The sequence below is a fragment of the Sinocyclocheilus grahami genome, unplaced genomic scaffold (assembly GCF_001515645.1).
Source record: "Sinocyclocheilus grahami isolate Dianchi unplaced genomic scaffold, SAMN03320097.WGS_v1.1 scaffold442.1, whole genome shotgun sequence".
In the NCBI taxonomy this organism is placed as follows: Eukaryota; Metazoa; Chordata; class Actinopteri; order Cypriniformes; family Cyprinidae; genus Sinocyclocheilus; species Sinocyclocheilus grahami.
In genome coordinates, this window is record NW_015505621.1 from 19,082 (window position 1) to 42,999 (window position 23,918).

The window sequence follows — 23,918 nt, forward strand, 5'->3', positions numbered from 1 at the left end:
CTATTTCTTTTCCTCACTCGCTCGCTCGGGACTTGGCAATCCAGCATCCAACAAGAGCTGCAGGAGTCAGATTTGACTGATCACAGGTCGAGAATAAGGAGAGATGACTGACAAGTCCATGCTGGAGCATTTGCTGCTCAACAGATCCTGAGCTCACTGACAAATATCTGATCTTGTAAGATGTGCTCCCTTTACACAGTGCGTGTGATTGCGAAATTGAAAGTGAAAGTGAACAGCGCGAACTCTCAAAAAAGATTTAAATACACCGCATCCTGAGAGCGGCTCCCTAATGTGCCAAAATGATATACAATATTAGAATGTTTAAAGGAGTGGACACGAAAATCGCGGGAGCGAAACACATGTTGCGGGAGCAGGCGGCAATGGTCAGAAATTTAGCGGGAGCGGGACAAAGAAAACAGCCGAATCCCATTCATTTTGGGTGATTAAGAATTTACGCATTTTTTTAGGACATGTCCGGGGAAAAGAGGACGTATGGTCACCCTAGCTTAATTGATATGCATTCATTTCACAATGCCTTTATGATCTGGTTATCTGGACTTTCAATTAAAAATACCATGATTTGTGCTTTGAACATGGGTTTGGAACAACATATGAGGGCGAGTTAATTTCATTTCTTGGTGAACTATCCCTTTAAGTGTATTTTCCACATGAAGATGATTTAATGCACAGCAATTTTAGTGACAAATGCACACATTTTTCTATGTAGGAACTCATGCAAACAATAATAAGGGATTTTGCCCACCAGCCACTAAAGTTCCCATGTGCATTTCAGGAGCAAATACCCAAAAATGGCACAGTGAATTAAACACCACACTGCATATCATCCAGCAAGATGTCAAAAGCCCTTCCTGAAGCTGTCTACTCATATATTGGCTGTTTTTTAAAACATCTACAGTGCAAAAAATGGGAAAAGAATGGCAGGTTTGGCATTGCCTACATCTATTATTATGAATATTTTTTTTTTTTTTTACTTTTATAATATTTCAAACAAGGATTTTTGTGTCAACACTCAAGGTTTGTCTCAACTAACTTTGTTTTTCTTTTCTTTGAATTTCATTACATTTCAATGCAGTTTGTCATCAAACAGCACTTTGCAATTCAATTCAAATTCAGGAATTTAATCATAATTTAAAGGGGTCATGTTGCTAAAAATAACATTATTTTGTGTATTTGGTGTAATGAAATGGGTTTATGCAGTTTAAGGTTAAAAAAACACATTATTTTCCACATACTGTACATTATTGTTTCTCCTCTATGCCCCGCCTTTTGAAACGCGTCGATTTTTACAAAGCTCATCGGTCTGAAAAGCGAGGTGTGCTGGGATTGTCCAGCTATCCAGTGCGTTGTGATTGGCCGAATACCTCAAGCGTGTGACGGAAATTTTACGCCCCTCACCATACTGTGATGCCGTGTCCCAGCTGGAGCGATCATTCAAAACCATGAAAACCCATTATAAACGAGGCATTCGTTGCATCCGGTGGGGACATAATTACGAATTATAATGACTTATACTGTCTTTTTAATTGTTGCGTTGCATCGCGCCGCGGGTTCTATATCATTGAATACTGATTTGGTATGGATACTGAATTGGTAACAGCCTATTGTCGTATTATTCTAATTTATTTAATGTAAGAATTTAACATTAAAAATGACATAAAAAAGGTAAAAGGTAAAAAAATTAAATTAAATTAATTAATTAATAAAAAACTGAAAATCAGTTGCCCCTTATGTGAAAGTTAATTTCTGATACTGCTGACACTGGCTTATTGTTCGAAGTGTTATTTCAGGGTTTGGATATGTTCTTATAACTCAAACGAGTTCACCTTCAAATCATGACGTCAAATTCACATTTCACTAAAGTCAATCACTGAAACAAGCACTGTGAGGAACAAATAGTCCCATGCGAGTGGGATAATAACAGATGATTTCCTACATTTGTATAAAGTGCTCTATGAATAAAACTCAAAATAGAAAAATAATAGATGTGCTGTGAAGGTAAATTACACAAAGTCATTTATTTTCATATCTGTAATATTATTTAAGTTCCTCCTTTGTCTAAAATGCAGCGTATTGTCTAAAACAAAAGTTATGACTGTTTGTTCACATAAATTGATAGTGGTCGATACATTCTCCCCGTCCTGCAGTGCGTCGCAGCTTTGCCACACAGATTTTGATAGGTGGATAACTATAATAAAACAGGCATGCCTAGGGCCAAAAGGCTCTGCTTCAGTATGGTTTGTGTCAAGCCATTCATTAATCTGGCTGTTTGATGAAGAGATCAAATGTAGTAGAAATAAACATGTTAAGAATCAATAGAAGCGGAGGACTATTATTAAGGTTTTTTTTAGGACTATTATTATGTTGTAATGTTTGGTTGACCAATTAGCAGAGAGGGGCATTTCATTCCCGCCCACATGTAGAGACCGAATATTCAAGTTGTTTATTAGTTTTCTATCCCTGAATGTAAAAACGAAATATGTGCCGTTTTTCATTTTTCAGATTTCAAACAAGCTGATGAAGATGTTTTCTTAATTTGCTGGTGTTTTCTTAAGTTGCAGCGCGTTGAGCTCTCTCGGCCACCGTAAAAAGGTGCAAAAGGAAAACAAAGTCTAAATTAAAGCTGCAAGCAGCGATGAAAGGGCCCTCACACACGGGCTCACTACCACCCGGTGGCTTTAAGAAAACAGCAAACGATGGGCAATATGCGTTTAAAGTGATAAATATAGGAGGAATATATCAAAGTCATTTATATGTGGCAAACTTCCTGCTGCCAGCTGGTGGCGCTATGATTATAACTGAATGTTGGCATGTAGATGTCTTCAGACCAGGACTTTTATCAAACATGTGAAGTCTGGTGCAGATTGAACATGGTATGTTTGAGTTAGAGTAAAGCATGACATATCCTGTTGCCAACAGGTGGCGCTATGATTGTAACTGAACATTGACGTGTAGATGTCTTCAGGCCAGTATTCTTACCAAACATGTGATGTTTGGTGCAGATTGGACATTGCATGTTTAAGTTAGTGTAAATAAAGTAATTTCCTGTAGCCAGCAGGTGGCGCTATGGTTATAACGGAATATTGGCCTTAAGATGTGTTCAGGCCAGGACTTTTATAAAACATGGGACGTTTGGGGCAGATTAGGCTTCCTGTTTCATGGTATTACTAGCATGCTTTAGTACTTAATAAGTGTTGCTAGCATGTTTGAGCACATTTCTATCATGTTCTTCAGGCCAGTATTCTTACCAAACATGTGATGTTTGGTGCAGATTGGACATTGCATGTTTAAGTTAGTGTAAATAAAGTAATTTCCTGTAGCCAGCAGGTGGCGCTATGGTTATAACGGAATATTGGCCTTAAGATGTGTTCAGGCCAGGACTTTTATAAAACATGGGACGTTTGGGGCAGATTAGGCTTCCTGTTTCATACTTGCTTATTAATGCTTTAGTACTTAATAAGTGTTGCTAGCATGTTTGAGCACATTTCTATCATGTTTAGCACACAATGGCATATTTTACTGTGTTGCTAATAGTGCATCACAGTGTTAAACATGTCACTTCCTGTTGCCAGTAGGTGGCGCCAGTGGCAGATCTAGAAAATCATTTTTAGGGTGGCAAAGGGGTGGCGTGGGGTCTATGAGGGGTGGCAACACCAAAGCAAGCCCCCATGCATAGTTTTTGGGGATTTATGGTCTGACACAGTTGTGATCACAAATATTGTATTACCATTAAGTAATCATCGATACTGTTTAAAATGAAAAATAACATTTCAATATCCATCATGGCACCAAGTCAATGCACAATATTTACAATTAAATACAATACAATACAATACAGGTTATAAATGTTTCTGAGCTTGTATCACTAAAGACATGCGGTTCTATTAAAATTGCATAGGCTACATAGATGGTATAATCACATTTAGTGCAAGTTTAAGAGCAACAAAAACGTTTGAATTTCCTAACATTAGAAAGAAATACAATAATATCAAAGCACTGAAACTGAATCAGTTTTGAAAACAATGTTTGATTTTCTGTTATTAACAGAGGTGGGAATGTCTGTAATCACCCAGAACAAACTCTATCAACCATATACTCTAACAACACCCCAGCAACTGCATAGCAAGAGCCTAGCAACCACCCAGAATATCCTAGCAACCAACTAGCAACACTTTAGCAAACATCTAGAACATCTAAATGACCAAACCATTTACGATTTTTAAGCCAGCATACATTTGTCTTTCAAACTTTTCAAGGTATTACAGATTTTCTTAGTTTTTTTTCAACTGCTTACATACATCTTCAAAACTTTGCCTCTTTTTTCTAAACTTTACACACAAATCCACACAAAATGCAAAATGCCTCACATCTCTTGCAAAATGAAGCACTGCATTCAAAATATCACAAGCACATCTCAAAAGCAAACATTTGCAAACACCTTTGCCATAATATTAATTCCTGTTAGATTTGTGTGTGTTACATAGAGAATTGTGTGTTGTGTTTTGCAAAAAAAGTGTTTTATGAAATTGAAAACTGAGTCAAAGGCTCAGAATTAGTGTATGGTTTTGCAGATTTGGTGTGTGCTTCTGCTGTTTGAGTGTCAGGTTTCAGAAATTGTGTGACAAGTAAAGATTTTGTGTGTAAGCAGTTGAAAAAAAAACTGTAAATGCTTACACACAATTCAAATACACAGATGACTTTCCTTCTGTAAGGGTGGTTTCCCTACAGTGGTTCAGGCTGTAGGATTGCCGAATGACTAAAGAAACGTTATCAGCACGATGGTATAAAACTGTACATTTCTAGTCTATTTCCACCCACTGCCACTTATACCAATGACGGAAATAAGTGCAGTTAGAATAGCTAAATATGTGGGAGAGCGTTGCTATTGAGCGACTATATTGTATTGCAATAGGTAGCACTTTAATATTAACCTTGAATCAAGACTAGTTAGCACTAGTTAGTTGGTTTAATAACACTTTTTTGTTATGGTTACACTTGAATTGGTTACAAAATTGATGAAGAATGGTAAAACATATACAGTTAAAGGTACCCAGCATGTATGTAAAATGTTACCTGAGGGAGAGAGAAAGAGCGATAGAGAGATATAGAGAAAGAGAGAGAGATGGCAGAGCCCCAAGAAGAGAGTCCCAGCAAAGAAAGAGCAAAGAAAAAGAGACAGATCAACGGTTACAGTCTTCTTTTATCCCTTCCTTGACCATGTGACTATAAACCAAATGTGAGACATTCAAACTGACCAGTCAGTGGATTACAGCTTCACCCACTGTGCAAAAGGTGTGACAATTAGCAGACCCCCGATGTATGCACATGTTGGCCTACAGGCCTTGATCGATATCAGCACCCCTGTGTCTTCAGGAATTCCAAATGGCCTTTTTGTTGCTCAAGATATGCTTGGGACAAGAAAAGCAGAAGTCTTTGATTATTTTTGACCCTACATCCGTGTGACGCAGCTGACACAGTTTGGTCAGTTTGAATGTCTCAACTGAAAATTGAGTGTTTACTATTATCATTTTGCATTATTGACATAATATTTTCCTAATTAATGCTGTACAGTTGCTTTCCCACAATCTGCATTGTTAAAAGCGCTATATAAATAAAGGTGACTTGACTTGACTTGACTTGACTTGACTTGACTTGACTTGACTTGACTTGACTTGACTTGACTTGACTTGACTTGACTTGACTTGACTTGACTTGACACAGACCAGCATACGCTGTTTACATCCAGCTGATTCTCTCCAAAATGGCCCCAGGGTGACGCGGAGGAGACGAATTGTTGAATAAAGTCGTTATTTTTGTTTTCTTTGCGTACAAAAAGTATTCTCGTAGCTTTGTGAAATTACGGTTGAACCCCTGAACATCTTTTGCATAGTTTTTTGTAGTAATTCAATTGTTTTAATATGAATATTGTTTTAATACTGTTCAGTACAGTAATTGTCTATACATCTAAATCAGTACTTTAAACTTTTTTTGTCTAAGAGCTTCGTATAACAACTTAACAAAAAAATATCAGTAACATAAAACAGTAAGATATTTAATTATGTATTGTGTAAGATGCTTGTAATCATTGCTTTATTGGTATTCATCATTTCTGCTTAAATAGAGTCATAATCTACTTATATGATTTGTATTATCTAGGACAAATACTGTGGCATATGGACATTACTCTTTTTATTTGTAACAAAGAAACATGCATTTTCTGTAAAGCTGTTTGAATACTTTCCGTACCCACTGTATATATATATATATATATATATATACAAAATGAGCTGGCCCAGATCTGGCATGGTGCTGGACCAGATCCGGCCCACATTTGGGCCAAATCATCATAAAGGAATCCGCATCTGGTCCGGAGCTGGCCCAGTTCTGGTCCAGATCTGGAAAAACGGATCCGTGCCGGTATTTAAACCCACTCTTAATCCAACTCTTTTAGAGAACTACAGACCAGTTTCCCTTCTACCTTTCATTGCAAAAACACTTGAACGAGTTGTGTTCAACCAAGTCTCTGCATTTCTCACACAGAACAACCTCCTGGACAGCAACCAATCTGGCTTCAGAAGTGGACATTTGACTGCCTTGCTCTCAGCTGTTGAAGCCCTAAGACTGGCAAGAGCAGCTTCCAAATCTTCTATACTTATCTTGCTGGATCTGTCCGCTGCTTTTGATACGGTGAACCACCAGATTCTCCTGTCAACCCTATTGGAAAATGGCATCTCAGGAACCGCACGCCAGTGGTTTGAGTCTTACCTCTCAGATAGGTCTTTCAAGGTATCTTCCTAATGTTGTATAAAGCAAATCTGCAGGACCGGGCAGTTTTAGCAATGTGGTCTGAGAAATTCAGCTTATCATCAGTCATAACACCAAGGTTTCTAGCTATTTTTGAAGGAGTTATGGTTGATGAGCCTAACTGGATGGTGACGTTTTGATAAAGTGATGGGTTTGTTGAAACCACAAGCAGTTCTGTCTTGAGCAAGGTGAGGTGTCCAAGTCTCAACATCTAGCTACTGGGGTGCCTCAGGGCTCAGTTCTTGGACCACTTCTCTTCTCTGTCTACATGGCATCACTAGGTTCGGTCATTCAGAAACATGGCTTTTCATATCACTGCTATGCTGCTGATGACACTCAACTCTACCTCTCATTCCATCCTGATGATCCGACGATAGCTGCTCACATCTCAGCAAGTCTAACAGACATTTCTTGTTGAATGATGGACCATCACCTTCAACTCAACCTGGCTAAGAAAGAACTGCTTGTTGTTTCAACAAACCCATCACTTTATCAAAATGTCACCATCCAGTTGCGTTATGGCTCATCAACCATAACTTCTTCAAAAACAGCTAGAAACCTTGGAGTTGTGATTGATGATAAGCTGAATTTCTCAGACCACATTGCTAAAACTGCCCAGTCCTGCAGATTTGCTTTATACAACATTAGGAAGATCAGGCCCTTTCTTTCAGAACATGCAACACACCTCTTGTTCAAGCTCTTGTTCTGTCCAGGCTGGACTATTACAATGCTCTCTTGGCAGGTCTTCCAGCCACTTCTATCAAACCTCTACAATTAATCCAAAATGCCACTGCAAGATTCATCTTTAATGAGCCGAAAAGAACGCATGTCACACCTCTGTTCATCAATTTGCACTGGCTACCAGTGGCTGCTCGCATTAAATTCAAAGCATTAATTCATTACTTCAGAGTTATATGCCCTCTAGAAGCTTGCATTCTGCAAGTGAATGACGCATTATTGTGCCATCCCAAATAAGCACAAAATCACTTTCACTGACTTTTACATGAACTGTTCCCTCCTGGTGGAATGACCTGCCCAACTCAATCCGAGCAGCTGAGTCCTTAGCCATCTGACTGACTGCTTTTATTGTCCTCATTTGTAAGTCACTTTGGATAAAAGCGTCTGCTAAATGACTAAATGTAAATGTCAATTTTAAATGTAGTGGCCCGCTGTGCCAAAAGACACCGGCCTGAGTCCGTTGCGCGGATATGGACCACATGATCGATGCATACAAATTTCAACCCATTTGTCCCCTCAACTTGGCAACCTAGAGCCCAGTGATGGCTATTGATATGTGGAAGGAAACAATGATGCTGCTGCTTGTTACTCAGTTTGTCTTCAGCGTGCACCCGAAATCTTTCATCGTATCCTGACTTGTAGTTATAAGCGTATGCCTTCACGTCGGTCCATTCCTTATTTTACCATTCTATCCCGCTATCATCCCGTTTAAATATTTTCCCGTATTTCTCCCGTATTTTTAATCTTTCTATTAAAAAAATCCCACTGGGCGTATTTTATGTGTTTGCTACATTCGCTTCCGGTAAAACTCCCCTTATTTGTATGGGCCAAACCTCATTATATGAATAATCACGACAAGAAATTCCAAGGTTGTCCAGTTGCCAAATCTTGTATGAAACGCATCTTTCTCACACAATCGATGCATACAAATTTCAACCCATTTGTCCCCTCAACTTGGCAACCTAGAGCCCAGTGATGGCTATTGATATGTGGAAGGAAACAATGATGCTGCTGCTTGTTACTCAGTTTGTCTTCAGCGTGCACCCGAAATCTTTCATCGTATCCTGACTTGTAGTTATAAGCGTATGCTTTCACGTCGGTCCATTTACATGGGCTTTCGCAGATGTAGAAAGGTGCGCGCTCCTCAGTATGTCCATCGCACCCGAGACAGTTCTCCTGGAATGGGTTGCACTTGAAAGTCACACTTGATCCCTCCTCTATTGTGATGGTGTTTTCGTACAGTCCTCTCACCGGCTCCACTTCAGTGAATGGCACCCATGAGAGTCCAGTTTCCTCACAACACTTTGCCAATTTGTTCTTTACCGTCTGATTTTCCCGTTCAATAGTGCCTCCGCTGGCGGCGTGATAGGCACAATGTGTTCTTATATCAATTCCTAAGAACTGACCCACCTGTTTTATTGCCTCATTGACAAAATGTGTTCCATTGTCAGAACTGATTTTTCTTGGAATTCCCCATCTTGGAACAATCTCTGTTAGCAGAGCCTTTGCTACTGCTGCCGCATCTTGTTTCGATGTTGGGAAAGCCTCGACCCATTTGGACCACATGTCAACCATCACTAAACAATATTTCTGTTTCCCACAAGGGGTTAATTCAATGAAATCGATCATTAAGTACTCAAACGGCCCTTCTGGGACTGGCTGGGATACCAGCTGCGTTTTGATGCCTCGTGCCACATTGTGTGTATTACAGATAACACATCTTTTGCAAAAATTCTCAGCGAATATTGTGAAGCCCTTGGTAAACCACAATTCTTTCATCTGTGCAATCATTCCCCCTTTTGATACATGGTCTAACCCATGTGTCAACTTAGCATAATGTTGAAAGAAATGTTTGGGTAAACAGGGCGTTCCAACAACGGATCTCCACACACTATCAACAAGGCTGCAGCCTGATGCTTTCCAGTTGTTTTTCTCAGCTCCTGTGGAAAAAGACTGCATGCTCTGTAAACAAGGAGAAATGTCAAGATTAATGTCAACTTGTGCGCAAGTGGCGCTTTTACTATTATCTTTAGTCTGATCCGCTGCCGCTGCTTTCGCAGCCATATCAGCTCTGGCATTTCCTGTTGAAATTAAACTTCTATCATTAGTATGCGCTGCGCATTTACAAATCGCAATTTTGTCTGGTAACAGAATAGCTTCGAGCAGGTCCGATACCAGAGACGCGTTTAGTATCGGCCTCCCATCTGATTTCAAAAATTTTCTGTGCTTCCACAAAGCCCCAAAGTCATGCGTGACCCCGAAAGCGTATCGTGAGTCTGTGTATATCGTCACACATTTATCTGCCATCAGTTTACACGCTTCGGTCAATGCGACCAGTTCCGCTGCCTGTGCAGAATAGTGTGATGGTAATTTGTCAAACTTCAGAGTTTCAAATTCAGTCGTTACAGCATAACCCACTTTATTCTGCCCTGTTTGTGGATCTTTCGAGGCAAACCCATCCACAAACAGGACATTGTCACAATTATCAAGCGGTAAGTCTAAAAGGTCTGGACGTGGTGTGCACACCTGTTCGAGCGCTGACAGACAACAGTGATGTTCCTCGCCATCCTCCTGTGTGGGCAGAAGGGTGGCAGGATTCAAAGTTGTGCATCGTTTCACAGTTATGTTTGGCATGTCCAACAAAATCGTATGATACCTCAGCCATCGGGCTGTAGACAAATGTGACGTTCTCTGCTCTTGCAAAATCATGGAGACTGCGTGTGGAACCATTAAAGTCAAATCAGAGTAGCCTACAAATTCTCTTGAGGCCATCACAGCTAGCTCGGCCGCTGCCACTGCTCTCAGGCAGTGTGGAAGTCCTGCAGCTACAGCATCAAGTTTCGTTGAGAAATAAGCCACAGGTCGCAGTCTGTCACCATGAGTCTGCAAGAGAACAGAAGACATAAAACCATTCTTTTCATCGACCATCTGTACAAATGGGCGGTTTATGACAGGAAGGCCTAACGTTGGAGCCATAGCCAATTTCAAAATCATCTCTGCCCAATCAACATCTTTTATTTGCCATTCGTAAGCCCACTGCGGCTCAAATTTAGAACATGTCATTTGTGGTGCTTCCTCAATGTTAATTCCATAGGAATCACCGTGCTACAGTCTGCAGCGAGGAGTACTTCCTTGTAGTATGTGCACTGCTGCGTCTGCCGCTGCTCGCGCTCCTCTCGCTTCTGCTTCTGCTCGTGCTGCCGCTTGTGCTGCATTTTGTGCTGGTCTTTGGAACGGAGAGCAGTCGAGATCGTGGTCCAGTTTCAGGGCTGTCAGCTCTGCCACGGGGTAGTGATGTTTATAAGCCGGCGGTGCTTACCCGATTTCGGGTGCATGTTGGAAAACACAAACACACTTTTCATTAGTAGCATTCTGCTCCGGTGGAGCTGATTTCTCACACACATCCTCTTCCACCTTTTTCATTTCATTCCTACATGCCAATTCTTTCTGCATTTGCTTTCGTAGTAGCATTCTGCTCCGGTGGAGCTGTTTTCTCACACACATTCTCTTCCACCTTTTTTTTCATTTCATTCCTACATGCCAATTCTTTCTGCATTTGCTTTCGTTCTCGTCTTTCAGCCTCTTCTAACCAACAACCTATAGTCTGCTCACATTCTTTACACACGTGACGAACACACATTCTCTAACCCTTCTGTTTTTCATTGTTCTTTTCAACTGACTCTCTCACAACATTCAGTTTTACTTTACTCAATGTCCCTTCTTCGGGAAAATCATGATATTTGATCAGCTTTTCTATGTCTAGCATACACTTATGCCCATAAATCTTTTTTTTTTTTGACCGAAAACTGGTGTATAAAAATTATCTAGCTTACTGTTTGGTGATCCCATACTGGCTGATTTCTATCTCTTCTGGATTTTCCTTCGACGCAGCTATAAGGTCATAAACAGCAAGACAAACCCGTCTTTTAAACAGGTTGTGTGACTGTACCATGTGAAGCCCATAAACCTGAATAACCAGTCCAGGCCACCCATAACCTGAAAGGCCAAGCCCACCATTGCTCAGATATATTAACTTTAGAACAAACAGATTTCTACTTCCATGCATACTTTGTGTGAACAGCATTTATAACTATTCACACTTACTGTAATAAAGATGCTGCTATTTATACTTGGTACAAACAGTATCACTACACTGTAAATAATTTCAAGCTGTTTCAACTAATTATTTAGTAACTAGTTCCACAGAATTTTGACATTCCGTCCATTTCTGACTTCAAAGTGTTACCTGAATTGTTATTTTCAGTTGGCTCAACTTTTACTGAACTAGTTTTATAGTCCATTCAACTAAAATGTTTAATTGGTTGAACATTTAGAAAATGTAACCATTTACTCCATGCGCTTCATATGTTACCTCAACTAAGATTTATTATTTGAGCATCATAAGAAATTGCTGTGGAACTAATTATTAAATTTTATACTGAGTTTAAGAAAAGTATTAACTGGTGTCTATCAATCACTAAAAACACACATATTATAACACATAATAGCCTTTATTTAATAACAATCTGCAATTATAACACTTTTCATAAAGACTAAACATGCAGGCTTAAAGGGACAGTTAACACAAAAAATGAAAATTTGCTGTTAATTAACTCACCCTCAGGCCATCCAAGATGTAGGGGACTAACCGTTGTCTTTGGCAATTCATAAACTGCACATCTGTGGCTGCTGGTTTTTAAGAGTCAAAAAACATATTTAAAATAAAACAGACAAGACCAGATTAGTAGTGGCTCCTGATGACACATTGAGGCCTTATGAAGCAAAACAATCACTGTAACATTAATTTGATCTTGTCTGTATGGTTTTTTTTTTGTTTGTTTGTTTGAAAACCAGCAGCCACAGATGTGCAGTGTATCACCAAGGATCACCATTTAGATAAAAATCTTCTTTACTGTTCTACTGAAGAAAGTCAACGACATCTGGGATGGTCTGAGGATCATATTCATAAAATATTTGCTCCAGTTGTCAAACATTAGATTTACAATACAACTGCAAAATTAATTTTAAACATTTGTTTAATGAACTTAAAAAAAAGACTAAACAAGCAAACAAACATTTACAAATATTACTACTTTTCACAATTACATCTTTAAAATGAACCAGGTGTTGCTGTGAACTGAGTCAAGTAAAGTCAAGTCACCATTATTTACAGTATATGACGCTTTTTACAATTTAGATTGTGTCAAAGCAGCTTTACAGTATTAACCAGGAAAATAGTGTGCCGAAGGAACCAAAACTCCATCGTTCTCCTCTGGCCAGACAAACCAGAAGTTTATTTAATTCCAGGCTGCAGCAAAGTCTGACTGAGGATTCATCTGGTTCCCGTGGTCTTGTCCCGATGGCCGTCTAGTTGGCGCGGCCTTTGCAGGGGAACTATCTCTGGGGCTCATCTAGTTTTCATGATCTCCACTGACATTCAGGGCCATCAAAGTCATTTCTAGGTGCTGATCCACCATCTGGTCTGGATACAGACTGGATCTGGTGGCTACAGGGAAGTCGTGGCCTAATGGTTAGAGATTCGTACTCGTAACCCAAAGGTTGCAGGTTCGAGTCTCATACCGGCAGGGATTGTGGGTGGGGGGAGTGAATGTACAGCGCTCCAGCTTCAATTCCACGACTGAGGTGCCCTTGAGCAAGACACGGAACCCCCAACTGCTCTCCGGGCGCCGCAGCATAAATGGCTGCCCACTGCTCCGGGTGTTCACGGTGTGTGTGTGTGTGTGCACTAAGGATGGGTTAAATGCAGAGCACTAATTCCTAGCATGGGTAACCATAATTGGCTACATTGACGTTGAAAGTACACACATGTAGTTTCAGTGGAGCGGTCTGGTCACATGGCAGTGTTTGGTGCCTTGGAAGAACTGACTGGGTTGCATCTGAAAGCTTGCAACGATGACAAAGCATTAGTGAAACCTTTGGCTTTTAAATCATTTACAATGTAAAATATCAGTTAATTACATTTGTGACGAAACAGAAGATGCACCCATTTTTTGTTGTCATAGATAAATACGAACTGTGCACTGATTCATTACCTAGGGAACTGACTGAGATGCACTCTGCTTTGATAACAGCCTTGTGAAAGGATTCAGTGGTTCATTTTCGTTTGGAATGACGAACTCCTCTTCCGTCATATTAAGCAACATGGCTTATAAAGAAAGACCACGTGATCTCTTAATGCGATCTTATCACTTAGCGGAAACACAAAAATATCATACAACATGCCAAAATTAAACCTAAAATTCATTATAGTAACACAGCTTTTGACATTAAGTGTTTTATGGATTAAACAAAATGAAAGACCACGTTCCCTTCCCTTACGAAAAATAAGTTTATTCAAGTGTGCTATTAGTATACTTCTTTTAAACTAAAAAAATAGGAAAGTATACTTTTAGTCTACTTTTTATGTACTTCTCAGAAATGGGCTTTATGTACTTCTCAGAAATATACTTAAAATGACATTTAAGTATACTTGACTTATAGCCTACCTAGAAAAAGTCTAAATATATTTTACATCTCTCTATTTATATACGTTTTGAGTACAAATTACCTGACGTGTGAACTTGACGTAAACTTAACTTAAATGTCCACTTTTCTTCAGACATACAACTTATAAAACACCTCTAAATATATCCACTCAAAAACATTGAATATGTTGTACAATTTTGTCGATAAATTTAGTCTAAAAAATAACATTTATTTAGTACAACTTACCTGACGCTGGAACTTGACAAAATGGCGGCTGCTGTCTCTTCCGCGAAGTCACTCAAGCTGCCGCATGTGCAGAATGATCTCAATATTGCCTGGATTTGTTTTAATTAGTTTAGTCAACTTTGGCATTCTGAATGTTGACTGGATTTGAAAATAACCCTTTATGTAATGTTGTTAAAATATATTTTTGTAGACTGAATATGCCATCTCAACTATAAGCCCTAGCAATAAAATTATAACTTAAATGTCCACTTTTCTTCAGACATACAACTTATAAAACACCTCTAAATATATCCACTCAAAAACATTGAATATGTTGTACAATTTTGTCGATAAATTTAGTCTAAAAAATAACATTTATTTAGTACAACTTACCTGACGCTGGAACTTGACAAAATGGCGGCTGCTGTCTCTTCCGCGAAGTCACTCAAGCTGCCGCATGTGCAGAATGATCTCAATATTGCCTGGATTTGTTTTAATTAGTTTAGTCAACTTTGGCATTCTGAATGTTGACTGGATTTGAAAATATCCCTTTATGTAATGTTGTTAAAATATATTTTTGTAGACTGAATATGCCATCTCAACTATAAGCCCTAGCAATAAAATTAGTTAAACTTATAGGGTTAGTTCACCCAAAAATGAAAATTCTGTCATTAATTACTCACCCTCATGTCGTCGCACAAAAAGTATTCTCGTAGCTTCGTAATATTACGGTTGAACACCTGATGTCACTTGGATTATTTTCCGATCTCCTTGCTACGTTTCTGGACGTTGATCGCGGTAGAGCTGTCAGAATGCATCAAAAATATCTTAATTTGTGTTCCGAAGATGAACGAAGGTCTTACGGGTTTGGAACGACATGAGGGTGAGTAATTAATGACAGAATTTTCGTTTTTGGATGAACTAACCCTTTAAATATTTTTACCCTTCCAACATTTTGTTGGATAATTGGATTTTTTTTTTTACAGTGTGTTAACTATTTAATATTATTATTAAATGATCTTAAGCTCAACTATCAGGGTTCTACCTTGACATCAAACCCAATCTGTTGAATGATGGCACTGTAACATAACACATGGGGTCTTTTGTCACACCCAACACCTTGCTCCTACCTACCATTGTGCCTGTTTCCTTCTGGTCTATTTGTGGTAAAACTCTAAAAGGCTTTCTGCATCTCTGTGGTTACATATTTCTTAATCACAGAGAAGTTAAAGGAACAGTTCACTTAGGAATGGAAGTAAATGAACTTACCCTCGTGTCATGATTTTCTCTCCTCTGAATGTACTGAAGGAGCTGGTCACTCTTTCCATACAACTGCAATCAACTGGCCAAAAATATGTTGTGTTGGTTGTGTGGTTTACATTTCTGTAACTCCAAAGTCAAAGTCTTACAATCTGCACTTGGTCTGGCCAACATGAAGACACACTGACACGGAAACCTGAGACATAAGACGTGACGAGATAGACGTGAATGACCCAGCTGCACAACAACAAAAGAATTAGCTCGAATGTCAACTAAACATTGCACTCAGTCAACATTTGCTTCATTTATAAAAGTTTACTTGAATTTGTTTGCTGCACTGAACTCTACATGTCAAACACCAAACTCATCTTCAACACTTAAGATAAAGACCGCAGGCCTTTTATTTGTATGAAAAAGAAATAGTCAATAAAACTGAGTAAATACGATTACTGTACACTTTCAGCTCTCTCACTGGTAGTCGCCACATTGCTTCACAGCTGATGAAAATCACCTGCTCTGAGTGACGTACAGCCTGATTTCCTGGATATTCTGCGAGACCAATCTCAAACTGACAAAGAGAAAGATTTCAGGCACACAAACTAGTTAATCAAGGTCTGCGGGTTGGAGATGTGGTTAAAACCAAATCTAACACACCTGAATCAGCCAAAGTTCTGTCAAAATCAATGAATCCTGTGCATTTATTATTGGCTGGTGCTGACAAAATGAATGTGTTCATCAACATAATAAAGTAGCACATAAATATTTACATGTATTTCTTCACCATATCATTTTATCAAGTTATTTACAAATGAATAAAAAAACAAGCGATTACGAAAAGAGCTAGTTTAGAGCTGGAATATAAAATAAAACAAAAGTACACTTAATTACTAGGTCATTCATAAGAAATGATTTATTAAAATACTCCCACCAAAACAGCTACAAAATCTAATATCAAAAGTAACAGTTCATATAAAATACAATCTATTTCATAAACATTGTAGTCAGTAACTGATAATGTAAGAAAACCTGAGGTAACTTTAACTGAAGTACCAATCATAGAGATCATGAGCTTCTTTATATTCCTTGTGTCGTGCTACATGGTCACAGGCAGTGCAAATAGCCAGAATAAACTCTTGTGTCTGTAATATTAAATGAGGACTTGGAGTGAGATGTTTCCTCCAGTTAAAGTACTTGCGATATGCATCTTCATCCTTGTCCAGCTGAAGCAGATATTCGGCTAGTGACTTTACATCAGGGAAGTCACTGACATGAATGAAGGACTCGGCAGGAACAAAGTTTTCATAGTTTCTTCTCGGAGGACCCAACACCACAGGGACGGTACCTGCTGCGAGCGGCCCGTTTATCTTCTCAGTGATGTAGTCCTTGTGGATGGAGTTCTCAAAGGCAAGGTAAAATTTGCAGCTAGCCAGGGTTGGATAGTAATCATTATAATCCAGGAACCTTGCATAAGCCTTTCCGAACAAAGTCACTTGTATGTATTTCCTGAATTCTCTGTAAAAAACATTCCTTGTGTCGACACCAGTTGAGGGATCGTTGTTACTTACAATCCAACACACCAGTTTGTCCTTTTTGGGAATCACAAAATCCTCATTAGGTTTCTTCCTGGTCATCAAGCGCATCCGTACAGGAATATCAGCGTCCTGTCTGTAGCTGAGCGTGAGATTGAACAGGTTTTCCAGACCTGGGATCCTTTTGGTGTTGGTTGGCGATTCCAAATGCAACCAAATCCACCTCTGGAACGGAGGACGAGGAGACGGAGGAAGGTTGGACAGATCCCAGCTGATGCCTCTGTGATAAACGATGACATTATCTGCATCGTTGTACAGAGCTCTATCATCCGTCAGATGACAATTATCAATATTGTAAAACTTTTTGCAGTCACTGAAATCAAACCTATAACTTTCAGGCCAAACCCATAACAGAACTATAGGTTTCTCCTCTGCTTTTTCAGTTACAGAGTTGTTGCTCTTGGCAGAGTTGATTTGTGAATTTTGGTCTGGTCTAAAAACTGGAGGTGGACAGTTGTGTGAAGGTGAGAACCAGAAAAACACAACGCCCAGAGAGATGACACCTGCCATCGTCACTGTGACACCCAGACGCAACAGCGATGGACCATTTGTGCTTGACATTTCTGACCTAAAGAGAACAATTGAAGAAAGTTTATTCACTTTTACAAACTCATTAGGTTTCTTCCTGGTCATCAAGCGCATCCGTACAGGAATATCAGCGTCCTGTCTGTAGCTGAGCGTGAGATTGAACAGGTTTTCCAGACCTGGGATCCTTTTGGTGTTGGTTGGCGATTCCAAATGCAACCAAATCCACCTCTGGAACGGAGGACGAGGAGACGGAGGAAGGTTGGACAGATCCCAGCTGATGCCTTTGTGATAAACGATGACATTATCTGCATCGTTGTACAGAGCTCTATCATCCGTCAGATGACAATTATCAATATTGTAAAACTTTTTGCAGTCACTGAAATCAAACCTATAACTTTCAGGCCAAACCCATAACAGAACTATAGGTTTCTCCTCTGCTTTTTCAGTTACAGAGTTGTTGCTCTTGGCACAGTCGATTTGTGAATTTTGGTCTGGTCTAAAAACTGGAGGTGGACAGTTGTGTGAAGGTGAGAACCAGAAAAACACAACGCCCAGAGAGATGACACCTGCCATCGTCACTGTGACACCCAGACGCAACAGCGATGGACCATTTGTGCTTGACATTTCTGACCTAAAGAGAATAATTGAAGAAAGTTTATTCACTTTTACAAACAAGAATTCAAAGGAATTCTTCAATAAAACTACTGCAGAATCAGTTCTCACGTTTGTGAGAAGCAAAAGCTACACAAGTAAAAGTTAATCATTATCTTGTAATAAAATATAAAGTTGAAACTTTGACCATTTTAGTGTAATAAAAATATATTCAAATTATATTTTTTGAAACAAAGTACTTAATTCAGTTCCTCACCTGATTAAAAGAGAAAAAAATCTGTAATTTGGTGTCCCATATATAGCCAATGTCTGATGATTAACAGACAGAAACACAGAAGGGGGTTTCTTTAAAGCATGATTTCCGTCAAAAGAAAGAAAAAAGATTGGGTTGTCTTGAGGTGTGTGCCAATGCTTGGGAAGAGATATGACTCGAACCAGTGTTTACCTCAGGATTTTGTGAGACTTGCGGAGGCAGGTGACGTCACATGTTAATTAGCATATTTATGATGTCATTGCCTCGGGTTTGCATTCAGACAAGTTTGGCACTTAGATCTCTCTTCTACTCTCTGAACTGTCACATACTGTAATACAACTGAATGCCCAATAAAGCTGTTCCCATTGACATATTTTCGGTTGTCATACATCAAACAAGTATTGTTTATATATAATGATATTGTGGAGGGCCACCACAAATAAATCAATGTATGGATGGAAAACACTGGTTGATCCAGTTTGCCGCGTTGGATGAAGAGTCGACGACGCTAGGGATGGGCGGATCGATACTTTCGATACTGATGTTGTTTTGAAAGGATCGATCCTCCCAGTGTTGGGGAAAGTTACTTTTAAAAGTAATGCATTACAATATTGCATTACTCCATAAAAAAGTAACTACGTTACTTTTTTTTGGAAAGTAATGCGTTACGTTACTTTTGCGTTACTTTTCAAATCTGGACAGGGCTTGCTTGTTTGTTTTTAAAATAAAAAAGTTCTAATTTTGGCAAATATAAAAGCCTTTTCACACTTGAAATGAAAATGAAAATGAATAAGCCTCAGGCTGAAGGGAAAGTACATTTACATCTGTACAGTAGAGTGCAGAAGAAGAAATATCAACACACTTCAGGAATAAAAAAACACACAAATGTTTGTCTAGACTCTAGAGTAATTTGTGCTTATTAGTACGCTTGAACTGGATCATCGAAGCTCAGAAGCAAAGACACTGGTTAATAGAATGGGATTAAATACATAAAGCATAGTTGTGTTGTTTAATATTTAATCATTGCAGGTTTGCGTTATATTCTGAGCTGCATTATTTTTATTCATTTTGAGGAACATTGAATGTGTGTTTTTGTGAGTGCGATTAATTAATGCATATTCATATTTATTTTAGAACTAGAGTAACATCTTCTGATTTCTCTCACCATGGGGACACCAGAGCTGTCAATCGACAAATTGGGGGAAAAAGGTAACTTGCGTTACTTATTTGAAAAAGTAACTCAGATATTCTCTTGTAAATTAAAAAGTAATGCGTTACTTTACTAGTTCCTTGAAAAAAGTAATCTGATTACGTAACGCGCGTTACTTGTAATGCGTTACCCCCAACACTGATCCTCACATAAAAACATCGATTCTAAAGTGCAATTTTTAATCATTAATTTTATTTATTTATCAAGAAATTCGGTGGATAAAATAAGCTTCTAAGTGGAACAAATAGATTATATTAGGGAATAATTGTGTTAGCACATATTACCTAAACCACATATTAATATGTTTTATATTTTTAAAATGAAAACGTAATGAGGATTGTGTTTTATATTTTGAAGAAAACGACAAGGCAGTGGTGTTTGATATCATTTCGCTTTATTATAATTCGTGTACGCGTTGCATGAACCACATTTTTGTGAGCCTATTTATATTTTAAATGAAACAGAAAAGAGTCACTGCTGTTTGATATAATATTTTGTTTCACTGTAATGTGTACGTTCCCTGAACTACATTTTTGTGGCTATTAATATGTTTAAATGAAAACGAAAAGAGTGTTTGATATCATATTTCGTCGTATTGTAAATGCATACAGTGAGGATAACCGGAGTAGCAAGGCAAGCTGAGTGCGGTTATCAAGTAGGCTATACTCTGCTGTTCCTTTTGCAGGCCACTGTCTTGCATAGTTTAGCTCCAACCCTAATCAAACACACCTGAACAAGCTAATTAGTGTCTTCAAAATCACTAGAAAGCTGCAGGCAGATGTGTTGGATTAGAGTTGGAGCGAAATTCTGAAGGACAGTGGCCCACAGGACCAAAGTTACCCAGCCCTGATAAAGAATCTACAAAAAAATTAATTAATGTTTTTTTAAACATCCATGAACCTCCAGGGTTACATGTGACCTGAGGGTCAACTGTGGTGTTCACAGGATACTGTGCACATTTAAACAGCACATCAAATTTGAGTTTTGTACACCTGTCTGAAGTCCAACAAGAACAAAGTGCTGTTGACAACCTACTTTATGACAAGAGCTATTTACAAGGTTGGTGAATGAGCACCAGCTGCCACAATGCAAAGCATATATGTGACCCCGGACCACAAAACCAGTCATAAGGGTCAATTTCTCGAAATTGAGATTTATACACCATCTGAAAGCTGAATAAAGAAGCTTTCCATTGATGTATGGTTTGTTATGCTAGGACAAAATTTGGCCGAGATACAACTATTTGAAAACCTGGAATCTGAGGGTGCAAAAAAATCTAAATATTGAGAAAATCATCTTTAAAGTTGTCCAAATGAAGTTCTTAGCAATGCATATTACTAATCAAAAAAGTTTTGATATATTAACGGTAGGAAATTTACAAAATATCTTCATGTAACATGATCCTTACTTAATATCCTAATGATTTTTGGCATTAAAAAAAAAATGATAATTTTGACCCATACAATGTTTGTTTGGCTATTGCTAAAAATATACCCCAGCGGCTTAAGACTGCTTTTGTGGTCTGGGCTCACATATTTGCAAGAATATGCTCACAAATGTGCATTCTCTGGTTCATCCAAGTGAACACAGAAAGACATGTCTGGCCTGAAATAGTACATATTATTGTAAAACATTATACTGTATTATTGATGCTGCATGCTGTTACAAAAGAAACAAGTATGTTTAATTTTGTTTTATGAGTAATTTTGAACATAGGAAGTCAAGTTATTTTTAATCATAATTTCTCCACCAGAGGCCACTATTGCATTGAGTCCTGTGTGTTCTCACCTGACAAAAGTCAGTTTGTGTATTGTATGTCCGTAGACTATCATTTGTCTGACTGCTTTTTTACTGTGCGTTTGCCGTTTGAATTTGTCCGACTGCCTGAGGAGTATAAGGATGTTTTAATGTCTATATTAATAGGCCACGGTGTGGATCTTCAGCCCATCAACAAGACAAAGTGTCTGGAACGGACAACCAGCAGAATGACTACAAGAGCATCGTGCCTGAAGTTTTAGAAGAATCCCTGACCAACGAGAATTTTTAACATCTCAAACGTCTGTTGAACTGAAACTGAATATTTGTGATCTGATTATGCTGGCAGCCAGTTTGCCAAATCTAGTAAAGAATCAGATGCTTTTTTCAGCATGTACATACATGCTTTAATCACATCTGTCTGGGGTTATCCAGTGTCGATGTAGATTAGCTGGCTCGAGGTTCATGTGCACAGAAGGCTCAGGATGATCTCGGTGTTTTTGCCCTGATTCAAATGAAGATCGGAAAGGTCCACGAACTGGGATTGAGTCGCTCGAAACTCAACCGCACCGGGTGTGTCAAGCGCTGGCTTTCATGCCTTTTTTTTTTCTCAGAGTAATTTCCGATCCGATACTTCTCTAGTCTGAAACTTCCGTCTTTCAGCATATAGTGAAATCCTCTGGCGCTGAACACGTTGCTATCATATGAGACAAAGTACTCCAGTTTTTTTTTTAATCAAGAGCTCTTAAAAGCGGTGAGGACTTGAATTTGCTACATTAATTCCAGACATGTTGCACAATGTGAATCTTGTCTAATTGAATGAGACAGATGTCAAATTTAGCAAATAAAACAACGATTAGCTTCCACTGTGCTGTAGTTTTTGTGTTTCTCACAGACCAAACATAGTGGTAGCCTAACTTTTATTTAATTCAAAATACCTTTTTAATATCAAGTGTTTTTTTATTCTCGTTGGTGAAAGAGTCTGATCACTTCCCTTTCATTGTTTTTTGATTATTTAGATCAGATGATGTCAAGCACAAATGGCTCATTGCTGTGCCGTCTGGGTGTAGTAGTGACTTTGGCAGTTGTCATCTCTATGAGCATCATGTTTTCCCGGTTCTCACCTTCACACAACTGTCCACCGCCACTTCCTAAACCCAAACTAAACTCAGAACAAAACTGTGCCAAGAGCAACAACTCTGTAACTGAAAAAGCAGAGGAGAAACCTATAGTTCTGTTATGGGTTTGGCCTGAAAGTTATAGGTTTGATTTCAGTGACTGCAAAAAGTTTTACAATATTGATAATTGTCATCTGACGGATGATAGAGCTCTGTACAACGATGCAGATAATGTCATCGTTTATCACAGAGGCATCAGCTGGGATCTGTCCAACCTTCCTCCGTCTCCTCGTCCTCCGTTCCAGAGGTGGATTTGGTTGCATTTGGAATCGCCAACCAACACCAAAAGGATCCCAGGTCTGGAAAACCTGTTCAATCTCACGCTCAGCTACAGACAGGACGCTGATATTCCTGTACGGATGCGCTTGATGACCAGGAAGAAACCTAATGAGGATTTTGTGATTCCCAAAAAGGACAAACTGGTGTGTTGGATTGTAAGTAACAACGATCCCTCAACTGGTGTCGACACAAGGAATGTTTTTTACAGAGAATTCAGGAAATACATACAAGTGACTTTGTTCGGAAGGGCTTATGCAAGGTTCCTGGATTATAATGATTACTATCCAACCCTGGCTAGCTGCAAATTTTACCTTGCCTTTGAGAACTCCATCCACAAGGACTACATCACTGAGAAGATAAACGGGCCGCTCGCAGCAGGTACCGTCCCTGTGGTGTTGGGTCCTCCGAGAAGAAACTATGAAAACTTTGTTCCTGCCGAGTCCTTCATTCATGTCAGTGACTTCCCTGATGTAAAGTCACTAGCCGAATATCTGCTTCAGCTGGACAAGGATGAAGATGCATATCGCAAGTACTTTAACTGGAGGAAACATCTCACTCCAAGTCCTCATTTAATATTACAGACACAAGAGTTTATTCTGGCTATTTGCACTGCCTGTGACCATGTAGCACGACACAAGGAATATAAAGAAGCTCATGATCTCTATGATTGGTACTTCAGTTAAAGTTACCTCAGGTTTTGGAGTTTGAACAAATAGTGATTAATTTTACTCTACAAATATTTTTAATAATAAAGTTTATGGATGTTATCACTTGTGTTTGTAGGCCTATCTTTTCATCTTCAAGTCCCTTTTAAAGGGGTCATATGATGCTGCTAAAAATAACATTATTTTGTGTATTTGGTGTAATGAAATGTATTTTCCACATACTGTACATTATTGTTTCTCCTCTATGCCCCGCCTTTCTGAAACGTGTCGATTTTTACAAAGCTCATCGGTCTGAAAAGCGAGGTGTGCTGTGATTGG

At 38.9% G+C, this 23,918-nt stretch overlaps 4 protein-coding genes across 5 annotated transcripts in view; 1 reads left to right on the plus strand and 3 right to left on the minus strand.

Moving 5' to 3' along the window:
- On the minus strand, window positions 1-21,722 carry LOC107552137 (uncharacterized). The gene is made up of 3 exons (XM_016233968.1): window positions 21,717-21,722; window positions 8,473-9,902; window positions 1-57 (listed from the first exon to the last, which is right to left on the minus strand). Exons 2-3 carry the CDS (start codon window positions 9,865-9,867, stop codon window positions 1-3), a joined length of 1,452 nt encoding a protein of 483 aa, XP_016089454.1. The 5' UTR covers window positions 9,868-9,902; window positions 21,717-21,722.
- LOC107552179 (alpha-(1,3)-fucosyltransferase 9-like) overlaps window positions 16,532-23,918 on the minus strand; it is a 14,071-nt gene continuing 6,684 nt past the window's right edge. Inside the window, exon 3 of the mRNA XM_016234019.1 lies at window positions 16,532-16,562. The gene's annotated coding sequence lies outside the window, so the exon portion shown is untranslated. The remainder of the gene's footprint in view (window positions 16,563-23,918) is intronic.
- Window positions 16,549-17,681, minus strand: LOC107552180 (alpha-(1,3)-fucosyltransferase 9-like). Its single transcript, XM_016234020.1, has one exon. It carries the CDS (start codon window positions 17,679-17,681, stop codon window positions 16,569-16,571), a length of 1,113 nt encoding a protein of 370 aa, XP_016089506.1. The 3' UTR covers window positions 16,549-16,568.
- Window positions 20,625-23,656, plus strand: LOC107552177 (alpha-(1,3)-fucosyltransferase 9-like). Of its 2 annotated transcripts, none has more exons than XM_016234014.1 (2): window positions 20,625-20,782; window positions 22,498-23,656. In XM_016234014.1, exon 2 carries the CDS (start codon window positions 22,503-22,505, stop codon window positions 23,616-23,618), a length of 1,116 nt encoding a protein of 371 aa, XP_016089500.1. In that variant the 5' UTR covers window positions 20,625-20,782; window positions 22,498-22,502; the 3' UTR covers window positions 23,619-23,656. The 2 variants fall into 2 exon arrangements, with proteins under 2 accessions (XP_016089500.1, XP_016089499.1); XM_016234013.1 differs by lacking the exon at window positions 20,625-20,782 and adding an exon at window positions 21,752-22,232.

What these genes read in the sequence shown, in the direction of transcription:
- LOC107552137 (XM_016233968.1), bottom strand. Translation starts at nt 9,867, where the DNA reads ATGGCAGATAAATGTGTGACGATATACACAGACTCACGATACGCTTTC. An exon ending in AATTTGTATGCATCGATTGT is followed by an intron (nt 58 to 8,472) that starts GTGAGAAAGATG and finishes TGACTCCTGCAG; the next exon opens with CTCTTGTTGGATGCTGGATT.
- LOC107552180 (XM_016234020.1), bottom strand. Translation starts at nt 17,681, where the DNA reads ATGTCAAGCACAAATGGTCCATCGCTGTTGCGTCTGGGTGTCACAGTG.
- LOC107552177 (XM_016234014.1), top strand. Translation starts at nt 22,503, where the DNA reads ATGATGTCAAGCACAAATGGCTCATTGCTGTGCCGTCTGGGTGTAGTA.